The sequence below is a fragment of the Sceloporus occidentalis genome, unplaced genomic scaffold, assembly GCF_023333645.1.
Source record: "Sceloporus occidentalis isolate IW3139 unplaced genomic scaffold, rSceOcc1.0.p SCAF_10, whole genome shotgun sequence".
In the NCBI taxonomy this organism is placed as follows: Eukaryota; Metazoa; Chordata; class Lepidosauria; order Squamata; family Phrynosomatidae; genus Sceloporus; species Sceloporus occidentalis.
The window spans coordinates 10,775,614-10,787,868 of record NW_028316990.1 but is presented as its reverse complement, the minus strand read 5'-3'; the positions used below and the strand labels follow the sequence as shown (position 1 = coordinate 10,787,868).

At 56.1% G+C, this 12,255-nt stretch overlaps 1 protein-coding gene across 2 annotated transcripts; it reads right to left on the bottom strand.

Annotated features, from left to right (window-relative positions):
• Positions 1-1,119: 1,119 nt before the first annotated feature.
• Positions 1,120-6,644, bottom strand: LOC149305881 (tyrosine aminotransferase-like). 2 transcript variants are annotated; one of them, XM_089540289.1, is made up of 12 exons: positions 6,369-6,644; positions 5,215-5,476; positions 5,000-5,104; positions 4,570-4,637; positions 4,250-4,408; positions 3,841-3,979; positions 3,520-3,572; positions 3,209-3,361; positions 2,258-2,386; positions 2,063-2,146; positions 1,833-1,931; positions 1,120-1,619 (listed from the first exon to the last, which is right to left on the bottom strand). In XM_089540289.1, exons 1-12 carry the CDS (start codon positions 6,612-6,614, stop codon positions 1,485-1,487), a joined length of 1,632 nt encoding a protein of 543 aa, XP_089396415.1. In that variant the 5' UTR covers positions 6,615-6,644; the 3' UTR covers positions 1,120-1,484. The 2 variants fall into 2 exon arrangements, with proteins under 2 accessions (XP_089396415.1, XP_089396416.1); XM_089540290.1 differs by lacking the exon at positions 4,250-4,408 and having other exon boundaries at positions 6,369-6,642.
• Between the last annotated feature and the right edge of the window lie 5,611 nt (positions 6,645-12,255).

The window sequence follows — 12,255 nt, the reverse complement described above, 5'->3', positions numbered from 1 at the left end:
GAAGGTGAATAGCATTCTGTGCCATCATGTTGGCCCCATGACCACAGAGGAGTCTCTGACAACACTGGCTCTTTGGCTTAGGAATGGAGGTGAGCACCTACAGTCAGACTTGACAACCTTTTCAACGGGGAATACCGTTAACTTACCTTATTTTGAGGTAAAAGAAAATAGAATCATGACCATCATTTTAAAAGCAAAGTCCTTGGGAGGAGAGGGCAAGAAATGTCTTTTGGGGGGTCTGGTGGAATTCAAAGATACAGCCGTGTCAGTCTGTGGACTCAGTACATAGAGAGATTTTGTAGCGGCACCTTTGGGACTAACTGAAAGAAGGATGTTGACATGATGAGCTTTCCTAGTCTAAAGTCTGCTTCCTCAGATGCATTGAGGGGTCTGGTGGTTTGTCTGCCTCCTCCTGAATTCCTATCTAGAACTGTGGCCATGATCCATGTTGTTTCAGTGTGGCATAAATATTCTCCCACGGAGCTCTGTTCTGTGGTCCCTGTGCAGAATGCCAGTGTACCACAACATGTGCGGATCCATGTCCAATGTCCTTGGATGCATTTTGGAAGAAGCATCTCTAGATGGCCTGCAGAAGGATGATCTTTTGTTTGTTTGCTTGCTTTTGCCAGGCTTACTTGATTTGGTTGCTTCATTTTACACGTGGATATTGTTAGTTTTGAATAAAAAGTTTGCTAAAACAGGTTGAGCTGCTCTTCTTTTTTGTGCTGTCTGAACCTATCCCTTTTCTTTCCATTTTATTTCTGACTCTGGCACCAAAGGTTTTGCTAAAGAAGTAATGCCCAGGAATACCTCGACTTCATGAAATGAGCTATACCTGTACAACCAGAGGATTAGACTGCATTCCCTGGCAGAGGACCATGACATCTCCGGCGCTTTCTGGGGGAATGTCGAGGCGGCTAGCTATAAGGGGCATGTTGCCAGCAGGTGCCCATGGCCAGCTGGAGGAGGGGACTCCGTGGATAACTCTGGCAGTGGTCCTGGATAACTCTGGTAGTGGTCCGCCTTGCCCTGTAAATGGGACAGCAGCCCCCACCCCAAGATGAAGGGGTGATGTGTGGGGAGGGTCAAACCCTGTGCGTGCCTAGTTTTTTCTCTAGGTTTATTCATACAAAAGTTACAATAACTTACAAATATGTCAAACAGGCAGAGGAGAGGAAGAGTCACCGCAGCCTGGCAACCCTGGAGGGCAGCGGGGGGGGGGGGGTCAAGGGTCCCTCCCTGAAGAAGAACAGGGCCATCTTTAGCTCTGCTTTTTTTGGGGGGGAGGAGGTCTGGGAGTTCCAATGCAGAGGCCTGCAGACGTCTTCTGTCCTCGCTGGCAGATGGGGGCCTGCAGGGAAAGAGTGTTTCCCTCCCTCCCTCTGTGTCTGAGAAGGTGTCACAGTGGGGTACTGGCCCTGGGCATGTTTATAGAGACGGATGGAGTGGAGCAGGCTGGGGGGGAAGGCTGGGGGCCCCCATGGCTACTTGTCACACTCCAGGTCCTGGGCGCCTTCGTAGTGCTGCTCGCAGAATTGCCGGATGCGCTGGCAGGCCTCCGCCATCATGTCCTCTGGCACCGTGAGCACCACCCGGAAGAAGTTGGGGTACTCAAAGCACTGCCGGGAGAAGATGGGGGCACATAAGCCAGACCCATGGACTCCTTGTCCCCCCCACACCTGGGAGCCTGCCTCGGCTGCCCCTCTGAGCGGTCACCCTCCCTCTACTCTGGGCAAGGACTGTCCACTCCCGCATGGCTACTGGGGAGGGGCCCTTGGAAAAGAGGAGCCCAGAGGGCCTCTCCTCCGCCTGAAGGAGGGCATGATCCTCACCGTGGCCGGCAGGCAGAAGACCGACTGCTCCGCAATGAGTCGCTCTGTGAACTCTACATCGTTCTCAAACTCCGGGAAGTGCTCCATTTCAATGCCCACCTGCAAGAAAGCGGGAGGCTGAGCCCAAAGGGATGCTTGGGACCCCCGCCCTGAGAGCCTCAGGATCGCGTGTCCCCCTCCCCGCTGCATCCTTGGCTCAGCTCTACCAGTGGTCTTGGGGGACAACTCACCATGAGGTACATGGCTCCCGAGGGCTTGACAGGACGCAGGCCGCAGACGGTGGAAAGTGTAGTGTAACAGAGTGCCGCATTGGACTGCAAAGGCAAAAGGAATGGAGGGGTTGGGGGAGCTTTGATCTTCTTTCTTGTTTTAAGGAATTTGACTACAGTACATTTATAGCAAGTATTTGGAAAGAGTGGGCTTACTTTCAAGAAGCTGAGGGTGTTGTGGTAGAATTCAGGGGAGGTCCAGTGCAGGATGTGTGCAAGAGCTCCCTGGACGATGGTGCAAGGACCCAGGATCCTCTGGCTCAGCCTCAGCAGCCCGTCTCTGATCTGGGAAGGGGGCAGTGCAGAGTTCAGTGGGGCCATCTGAGCCCACTTCCATGGGGCAGGACAGTCCAAGCGTTCTCAAAGGCCACTCTGATTGCCAGTGAAGGCCACCTTGGTAGTTCTGTGGCTACTGAATGCCTTCTGGTGGGACCACCATAGTGGGTCTGGGTCCATGGTGGCACTCACCTATGGCAACTCTCATTCCAGGAAGCTTCAGGTGGAAATGTTCTTCCACTGCAAATCACTGTGTTTATGCCGAATGGAGGAACAAGCCCCTTAGTGCTTTATGGTACTAAGGAGTGCTATATAAACCTTGCAAATGAAATAACGGAATCTCCTCTGCAGTCCTGGCCAAGAGGGTGGGTATTTGAGCCTGCGTGTGCCATATGATCCACCCAGGAGCCACTCACCCCACCCCAGAGAAGGCAAGAAGGTGTTGGCATCCACTGGGAAAGCTCTCCTTTTCCCAGATGTGCATAATAATATTAATAAGTTTTATTTCTATACCGCTATTCCAAAATTAGATCACAGCGGTGTACAAAACATTCAATATACAATACAGGATAAAAATACATGGTGCCCGAGCTGAGCCTCCTCAAAAATCATTGGGCTTGCCTGAGGGGGTTTCCCTGCCCAAGGGGCTCTGGGGACAGAGTGGGGGCCTTAAACCCCCCATGAACCCCAGGGAAGTTGAGGCCTGAACAGTCTGGAATGAACCAGGTCCCAGCCTCAGAGACCCCTTTGGGTGAAGGGGCTGGGCAGGGGGTATGGCCAAGAAGGGGGTCCAGACAGGAGTGGGGGGCAAGAGCTTGGTTTCCAAAGTACCTCTTTCCCAAAGATCTCTCTGCGGTCATGGATGAGGATCCATCCCATTCTCCAGCCTGGCACCAGCCACCGCTTGGCCAGACCCCCACATGAGAGGATGGGCACATTGCTGCTGAGCTTGGCAAGGGACTCTGACTTGCCTTCCTCAAAGACCTGGGGAGGGGAAAGAAGAATACCCATTAACGGTGCTCCTAGAGCAGGCCTCCTTCCCCAGAGGAAACCCTTGTCCCAGAAGGGAGGCCAGGCCCCTGGAGGGCTGCCCAGGCTGAAGGGCCCAGGAAGTGCCCTGCTGTGGCCACTGCCCCACTCACCATCTCTGCATAAATCTCATCAGCCAGGATGGGGATGCACTGCCGGGAGCACACTGGGGGAGATGAGAGGAAATAAATCTTTGGGTCAGTTCCAGGGCCCCTCTTTGGCGCTGGTCGCCTTCCTGCCAGAACAGCCAGCAAGGGGCCAGGCAGCCTGCCAAAGGAGGGCAGGGGCTCTATCCAAAGGTCCTGAGCAGAAGAGGCCACCCTTGTCAGGGCGGCCCTTCTGCTTACCCCCAGACCAAGCGTTCCCTGGCCTGGCACAGATGTGGGCATGCCCTCCCTGCCCTGCTATTCCCGCCGTGGGCAAGGGACTCTTACCTGCTAGTATTTTCTGGAGGTGGCCCTTGCGGAAGACAGACCCACAGGGATTAGAGGGGTTGTTGACCACCAAGCAGGCGGTCTTCTCATCCACTAGTGACTCCATCTGCTTCAGGTCACTCTCCCAGGACTTCTCTGGCTGTGAGGGAGATGGAGGAGGTGGCTGAGGAGGCATGATTCAGCCTGGCATGGCCAGAGAAGGGGCCTGCCTGCCTGCCTGCCTGCCTGCTGCAGCCAGAGCCACCATGCCCAGCACACAGGGGCTGGAGGCTGCTTGGGCTCCATAAGGTCCAGCTCAAGGGACCAGAGCCCCCCTGAGAGGGAGGGGTGGGAGCCTTGCCACCTTGAAGGGGAGGGTGGGCAGAGAGAGAGGGATACCACACAATGCCCTTCCCCTCTGGACACATACCAAAAGGTCATAGAACTTGACCTCGATGCCCATAGAGTGAGCCAAGGTCTTGTAGAGGGAGAAGCCCGGCCGTGGCACCAGAATGTTCTGCCCGGGGTTGGCCAAGACTGCCAAAGCCATTTCAATGGCCTGGCTGCAGCCGCTGGTCAGGATCACATCCTGTAAGGGAGGAGGACAGGAGCAGCAGCAGTGAGCAGTGGGCTCCAGCCCTGAATTCAAAGCAGTGCGGGGAGGGGTCTTTGGCATTCCCTCCTGACCAGGATCCTGAGGGGGGCAGGAGAGATGAAGGGAGCCCTCCCCCCAGCATCAGGCTGCCTTACCTGGGCTTGCAGTGGGGCTTCTGGACAGCTGTAGTAGCCTGCAACCACCTCACGGCAAGAAAGGTAACCTGCATGGGGGTTGTTGGAGGAGCATGAGGGTGCTGCCCCACTGGGGTCTCCCCCAGGTGCCAGACCTGGGGGGGGGGGTGTCCCTGAGCCCATGAGAGTCTGCCATCACCCATGGGGCTAGAAGTGTCCACTGGAGTTGCTGATGCTCTTGTGCCCAAGTGATGCCCTGGCCCCTCACCCAGCCCTCCATCTCCCCAGGCCCATGGAGACCACCAGCAACCCCCTCCCCACTGGCTTGGAGGGCCAGAGACCCTCTGCTTAGAGGGATGCCCTAAGGATGCAACAGGGGAGGCTGCCCCTCGTTATGCGCACATCCTGGGTGGCCCCATTGCCCTTCCTGTGGCAACTGGGGGGCACCTACCTGTGGAAGGAGCATAGCCGTTGCACTTGCCCGAGTCCAGGGCATCCTTCATGGCCTGGGTGACCTGCTCATCCGTGGGCAGGTTCCCAAAGACTGTGGGATCCCCTGAGGAGCAAACAGCAGGTGGCTGAGGCCAGTCCCTGTTGCCCAGGAGCAGGGGGGCATCTGGGGGTCTCCCACCTGCCTCCACCCCTCACATCCCCCAGCTTGCTCACCGATGGAGAGGGAGATGAGGGGCTTCTGCGGGTGAGGCTCCACCTTCATGCTGTCCACAATGGCCCGGATGGGGTTGAAGGTCCGCTTGGACATCTCAGAGGCCCGGACTGCCCAGTGGGGCTTGCGGTGACCTCTCCCTTTGCCTGCCACACAGCAGGGGCCTTTGCTGGCCCGGCTGACCTGGACGTCCAGGACGGAGGGGAGGGCTGCCTTGCCAGTCATCATCTGGATCAGGTAAGAGTCCATTTCTGGGAAGGAGAGCTGCAAGGATGATCAGGAGGAAGAGGTCAGTGCATTGCCCCAAAGAAATCGGTGGCTCCTTGTGGCAGAGCCTGGCATTAGGCCTGCAGTCCAGGCAGTAAGCGGGCAAAGCTCTGCCCAGCCCCACGGCTGCAACCAGGGCTAGCAAGCGGCCAAGCAAGGTGAGAAGATGGCAAGAGGCTGCACTGAGGAGAGGCTGGCCTGGCTGGAGGGAAATAGTCATGCCCCCCTTTGCCCCCTGTGAAAGGTATGCCTTAGGGTTGTCATAAGTTGGAAACAAATTGAAGGCACACAACAACATCAACAACTGTAGTCCTTCCTTTGCCCATTCCCCAGAGGATAAGCCCTCTCACTTTCCAGTGGCAAGGAGTCCAAGGAACAATAGAAACAATGCAGTTTGACACCACTTTAAGTGTGATAGCTACATTCTATATGGGATCTTGGGATTTGCGGTTTTATTAGCTCTTTTAGTTTTCTGTGACCTATCCCAGGATTCTACCCATCCTAGGATTCTGTAGGATGGAGCCATGGCAGTTAAAGCGGTGCCACACTGCGTTATTTCTACCGTGTAGATGCCCCCAAGAGGCAAGCAGATGCCCTGCTCACTGCCTTCTCCCAATGCTGCCCCACCTGCCCACTCCTCAGCCCCTGCGTCAGGCATACTCTGGACAAGCGGTCAGCTCAGCCTAGGCCACCCATTGTGAGAAGGTGTCCACTGCTTTGCCATGGGTCTTTGCCCATGCGGGAGTGGTGGCAACCCCAAATACCCCAACTTACCCCATGGTTTGGGCTCAGCTGCAGCATGACCTTCATGGGCCACTTGGGCAGTTTGGTGGTACTCTTGCCAGGGGCAGCTCTGCCCTATCTGGGCACAGGGCCTGACCAGACTTACCTCAGATGTGGTGGTGGTGGTGGAGGAGGAGGAGAGCCTCCGACTGCGATGGCCCCGCTGGCCTTGGTCCAACCTGGCCTTGGTCTGGCTGGGGGGCGGGGGCAGGCAGCAGCTGGGGTTGCAGAGATCAGAGGCAGCAGGCCTGGGAAGGGACCCTTTTATGTGGGGCCGGTGGGCAGCGGATCCAGCAGCCCCAGGGCAGGTCCTTGCCAAAAACTGGGTGTCAGCTGGGAGACCTTTAGCCATTGGCTGGTGGGGAGGCTGGGGGAGACTCCCCCTGGCCCAGAGGCAGGCACACATCTGGAGCAAACACTCCTGGCTGCACATTAACCCTTTCTGGGGCCTTCTGGAGCACATGGCCTCTGGTGCAAAAGGGGTGGAGGACAGGACCCTCTGGTGCAAAAGGGGTGGAGGACAGGACCCTCTGGTGCAAAAGGGGTGCAGGACAGGACCCTTCTGCTTTGGCCACATGCACCCTGCCCACAAGGATACCAAGCAGCCTGACTTTGGCCTTGTGGTGCTCAGGGAATGTTGCATGTGAGCAGAAAGTCAGAGGGTGTCACGTGGGGCAGAGTGGGATCCCACAGGAGCCCCACTATCCCTCCCCAGAGCATCTGGGGGGGGGGCTGATGCAATTGGATGGGCTGCTCCCTCCCTCCCTCCCTCCCTCCCCAGATCCACGTTGCAAGACCCAGTAATGACTCCCAAATGCCTCCCCCTCCCCCCCTTTCTGCCACATCACTGGAACCTATCTGGGGGAGATGCCCCAGAGAACGGGCTGCATTCGCCCCATGTCCCTCCTGCCCCAGTTGCCCCATCCCACCCACCCCACAGCTGAAGTGGCATCACCTTGGCATCACCCCAGAGGTCTCCAATTGCTGCAAGGGAGCATTGGAGGCATGGCGGAGGGAGGGAAACCTTGACCAATTGGATGCTTTTAGGGCTTCTGGCAGAGCATGGTACCTCTGCTGACTCTGGCATGGCATCTCACATGGAAGTGGGAGAGAAGGGAGCAGGGACTTGCCAATGGCACCCTGTTTGCATATTTCGCTCAAGACTCCCTCCTGGCCCACAGCAAACTCCCCCCATGCCAACAGGGGCCTGTGGAACCAGGCCAGTCTGCCCCCCTCCCGTGCCACTCAGACTGCCAGGTGACGCAGCTCCGGCAATGGCCTTGAGCCTTCACAGCTGCCACCCCACAGCGCTTGCATAGCCAGAGGTATTGCCCCCTGCCACCCACCTACCCCAACTTGGGTGGGATGCTGATCCCTCTCTGCTGGGGCATTGCTGCCATCAGGCGCAACCTCACTGTTGCCGTCATTGTTGGCATGGACATGGGGGGAGACCGTCACATAGGGTTGCATCAGGCAGCATTTGGAATGAGGAGGGCACACTGCCTGGGACCTTCAGTGGGGCTTGTGCCGAGGCCTTTGGGTAGCGTATCTGGGAATCCCCCTTCCTCAGGCAGGATTCCCCAGCACCTGTCCCCCAGCACTCCTCAGGGGCTCTTCCCATGCTCTATCTTAGACTGGCTCTCTGGACTCACCCAACAGGCCTGGCCCTTGCCAGGGAACATGACCCACACACCCCCACCAGCCCCACGGCTGGCTGCCCTGCTCCAATGCCTCTGTGTGGGCCCTTTGCATGGCAGGTAGTGCCCATGCCCTCTACCCAACTGGTCCATGGCTCAAGACAAACCACTGCTGCCACCAAGAATCCTCTTCTCATTGGGAGGAGTGGGGCAGGCAATGCCAATGGGGAAGGTAAGGGGGAAGAGCAGGGCCCACAACACCCACGGCTGACCTGGTCCACCCCTCCCACCTCATGCCAGCTTGGTATCAAAGGCCCACAAAGGGTGCCAGGCAAATGTTGTGACAGTGCCTGAGGCCCTCTTCTACCTCACTGGGGCGCCCCTCCAACATACAGTCCAACCTGACCCAAAGCCACTTCTGGTTGCTCCTGGCTCCAGAAAGCAGAAAGCAGATGGCCCCACCTGAGCTCTGGTTGCTACTGGGAGACTTGCCTTGCCTGCTGGGGGCAGAGGGCAGATGTGGTGTTACATAGGGAGAGGGTTGGTAGGGGCAGTTCAAGACTTCCCAGTGGGTGGCATGGGAACCAGGCCAGGGTCCCCCGTGCTCATCTCGTCTGTCTGTTCGTCCGTCCGTCCATGCCTCCTCCCTGGGCTCCCATGGCCTTGCAGCTGGATCAATTTGCCCTCAGTGTGCCAATGCATTTTCTGCCACCAGGCAAGAGCTGCCCTGTGACCCATGAGCGACACTGACGTCCCCAGGACCTGAGTGAGCTGGACAGTGACATGGACGGATGGACAGAGAGACGGATGGGTGGCGTCAGCAACAGTTGCGTAATGGGGCGGGAGGGAGGGCCGGAGCGCCTGCTGGGCTGGGCCCCCTCCCCCCCTTTGACGCCAAAGTCAATATTGTCTGATTGCATCAGGGATGTTTGCCTTGGGCCTTCGTAGTCTCTTCCTTTGTGCTCTCTGGGATGGCAGGTGGCCTCTGCCCTCTTCCCCACTGCCCTGGCCTTGGAGCAGCTTGAGCTCTGCTAAAGGGGGGGGTGGGGTGTTAGACCACTTCATGGCTTTCAGTCAGCATAGCTAGGTATGGCCTCAAGAACAGCTGCTGGCCTCTGCCTGGCTTGGCAGCTTTTCAGAGCAATGGCTGGAGTGGTCAGGGGAGGCTTTTCTCCTGCCCAAAGTGGCAGCCTCCTCCTGGCACACAAGGGACTCTCTGCCTCCATTGCAGCAGCAGGAACAGCGGGAGATGAAGGAAGTCAGTCATGGGCCCCTGGCTCTGTTTGGCAGTTGATTGCTTAGCAATTGAATCCATAAGACGCCATCAAAACATTAAGAACTTGCTCACTGCAAGAGCTGTTTGGCCACTTCAGAGGGTGGTGGGCTTTCCTTCTTGGCCAGTCTTTCAGCCTCAGGGGACTCAGATGGTGCTTTGGTTGTGCATTCCTTCGATGGCCTTGGTATCCCTTCCAATGCTAAGCCATCCTTGCAGAGCCCACGTCCATCCTTCCTGAGTGTCCAGCGGCCAGTCTTGCTTGCAGAGGGAACCCAGGTAGCTGACTTGGCCTCACAGCTCTTCTTGGCATTCATGTTCTCATTCAGGAGGAGTAAACATGTAAAACAGGAGCAGCTAACAAGCTGGCTTGTGTTGAAAGTCAACAAGGAAGTGAGAAAAACTAAACCATTTTCTAAGTCCCCTTCGAGGTAGGTATTGAGAGAGCTTTGGCATTGAGTCCAGAACAATGTATGCTTGCCTGGTCAGAGAAAACAGAAGCCAGAGACGGGTGGCTGCCTGATGCAAGGAAAAGCGAGGCCACAGTCAAAACTCCTGGTCAGAGGACAGGACTGAGCCCCACTGGCTGCTAGGAAGAAGAGACAGATCTGGCAGATACAGGAGTCGCAAGAGCAACACTGAAGTCACTGATGCAGCACTTCACCGGATGTCAGGCTTCTCCTGGTGCAGTGCCCAAGCAGCCGGAGGAGCTGCTGGCAAAGGGGCAGCCAGTGCCCAGTGCCAAAGGAACTACTGGCCTGTTGCACAAACTCTTGCCCTGGCAAACGCTACCTGAGCGGCAGTTTCTCTTTGAGGAGCTGCTGTTTTGAAAACCTTAAGGCCAGGTCTAAAGGCACAGTCAGCAGTTCAGCAGACATTCACAGAGGAGGAGACATCCGTTAAACAGCTTTTCCCCTTTCACTCCTCTTGTCGGGGAAGCCTGAGCCAGTTTAAAATGAAAGTGCTCTAAAGCAAAAGTGGTCCCAGTCAGTGGGGGAAAGGATGTCCTGCTCCTGTTTGCCCACAATGTTTTGCAAATTTTTCCCAGTCTGCAGGAGATAAAGATCCTGCTTAAGTACACTGAAAAAAATTGTGGGTTGGGGATCAATTCCATCAAGCTTGTTTTCTGCTGCTCCAGAGAACAGGACCCGGAACAATGGATGCAAGCTCCAGGAAAAGAGATTCCACCTCAACATTAGGAGGAACTTCCTGACAGAAAGGGCTGTTTGGCAGTGGAACACACTCCTTCCTCGGAGTGTAGTGGAGTCTTCCTCCTTGGAGGTCTTCAAATGGAGGCTGGATGGCCATCTGTCAATGGGGATGCTTTGATTTGGATTTCCTGCATGGAGGGGGTTGGACTGGATGGCCCTTGAGGTCTCTTCCAACTCTACTATTCTATGTTTCTATAACTCTGAACTAATAGTGGCTCCATTCCCTTCTCATTGAAGTCTCCCCAGAAACTGTCTACTCCCATTTTAAATCCCAGCACCAGTTTCAGATCCCTGGGTGTAATGCAACCAAAATAAACTCTGCTGAAGGAATCTGAATAGCCAGGCAAAGGGGTTGTGCACAGCCAAGTTTCTTAGCAGAAGTTACATTTTACAGCTGTAGAAAGGCAGCTGTAAAATAAACATACTTCTCTGAAAATTTTCCTTTCATTTTCAGATGCTGCTAAGAGTCCTACCAAGTTATTGTCAGAATAACTTTCCCTCTGGGACTCATGGACGGCTGGGGTCTTAATGGGAAGCTGACTTTGGGTCTGCCATGTCTGGGTCTGATGGACGCACCAGAAGAGTGACCCTCTGAAGCCCCAGCTGGGGGCAAGGCTGGCTGGCACTGTCCTGCCAGTTAGCCCCCAGCTCCCCGATGGTAAGAATCGGATGCGGAATCCCTGACCCATATCTGACGGTGGAACAATCTTGCCACAAAAACCTTTACGAACAAACACTAGATGTGCTCTGGACATAGCAGAACAACCAGCTGAACCGGATCTACCTTTGACTTGATTGTTTGTCTAAATTTAAGGAGCCTTGAGACCCAGATCTTGTACAAAGGCATCATTCTCTGTTTCCTGGCAGGAGAAAGAACTGGCCAAGCCCTGGGAAACATCAGCACTGGGTCATTGAATCCAGGCTGTTTCTCAGGGCTGGGGGCTTGGAGGTTTCTCATTCAGGGGGTGCCAAAAACGAAAGACGACTTGACAGCAAAGACCAACAGATGCAGTGGATCCTGGAGAGGACCACAGAGATCTGAAACCAAGCTCAGCTGCTGGCAAGCAGGACAGAGAGTGAGTCATTCTGCCATGTTTGTTCTCTCCTCTTTCCACGTCTGAGGCATTTGGTAAAGTTTGGATGGAACAACCAAGAGTGAAACGTGCATCCTCTGACTGAAGTGGGCCTTCAGTGCCAACTCACACCTGCCCTGCGAGGTAGGCAGGGCACACCATCCCCTGGCAGCCACCAGCAAGCCTTTCTCCCTTCTCTCTCTCTCTGTCCTTCCCCCACAAAAAGCTCCCCTGCCCCAGCTACACACAGCCTGAGAGAGTTGCAAGGCCTCTGCCACCCGAGGCTCCCCTCTCTTTCCTTCTCCATCTTGAAGCAGCAGCCGCCTGGAAAACCCCCAGTATCTGCCCCCTGAAGGCCCCAGGTGTGTGTGTGTGTGTGTTTGTGTGTTTGCCCATAAGTGGGTGGCAGAGGGGCCTCTCCCTGCTCCCTCCCAGACAGGCATGCATGGGGCTAATCCCCCCGGGGATCAAGGGGGCCAGGAAAAAACCAGAGAGAGGCTCAGTTGGGCGGAAAAGTACAGCCAGAGAGGCACACCTTCCCTTGGCTCTGCAGGGAAGCCGAAGGGCCAGGAGGACCCTCGCCCAAGTGGGGCAAGCGGCCGGCTGGGCAGGGCCTGGTCCCATGAGACTTGGGCAGTAGAGGGGCTTGGGCAGTGTCCTTCGTGGGGAGCCTCCTCCTCCCCTCCCACCATAAAGGCTGCTGGGAGCCCAGGGTCCACATGGCTTACCTGGCGGGGCTGTTTTTGTGAGGAGAAAACAGAGGGAGGCATCGAGAACTCCAGCATCCCTTAAACATGGC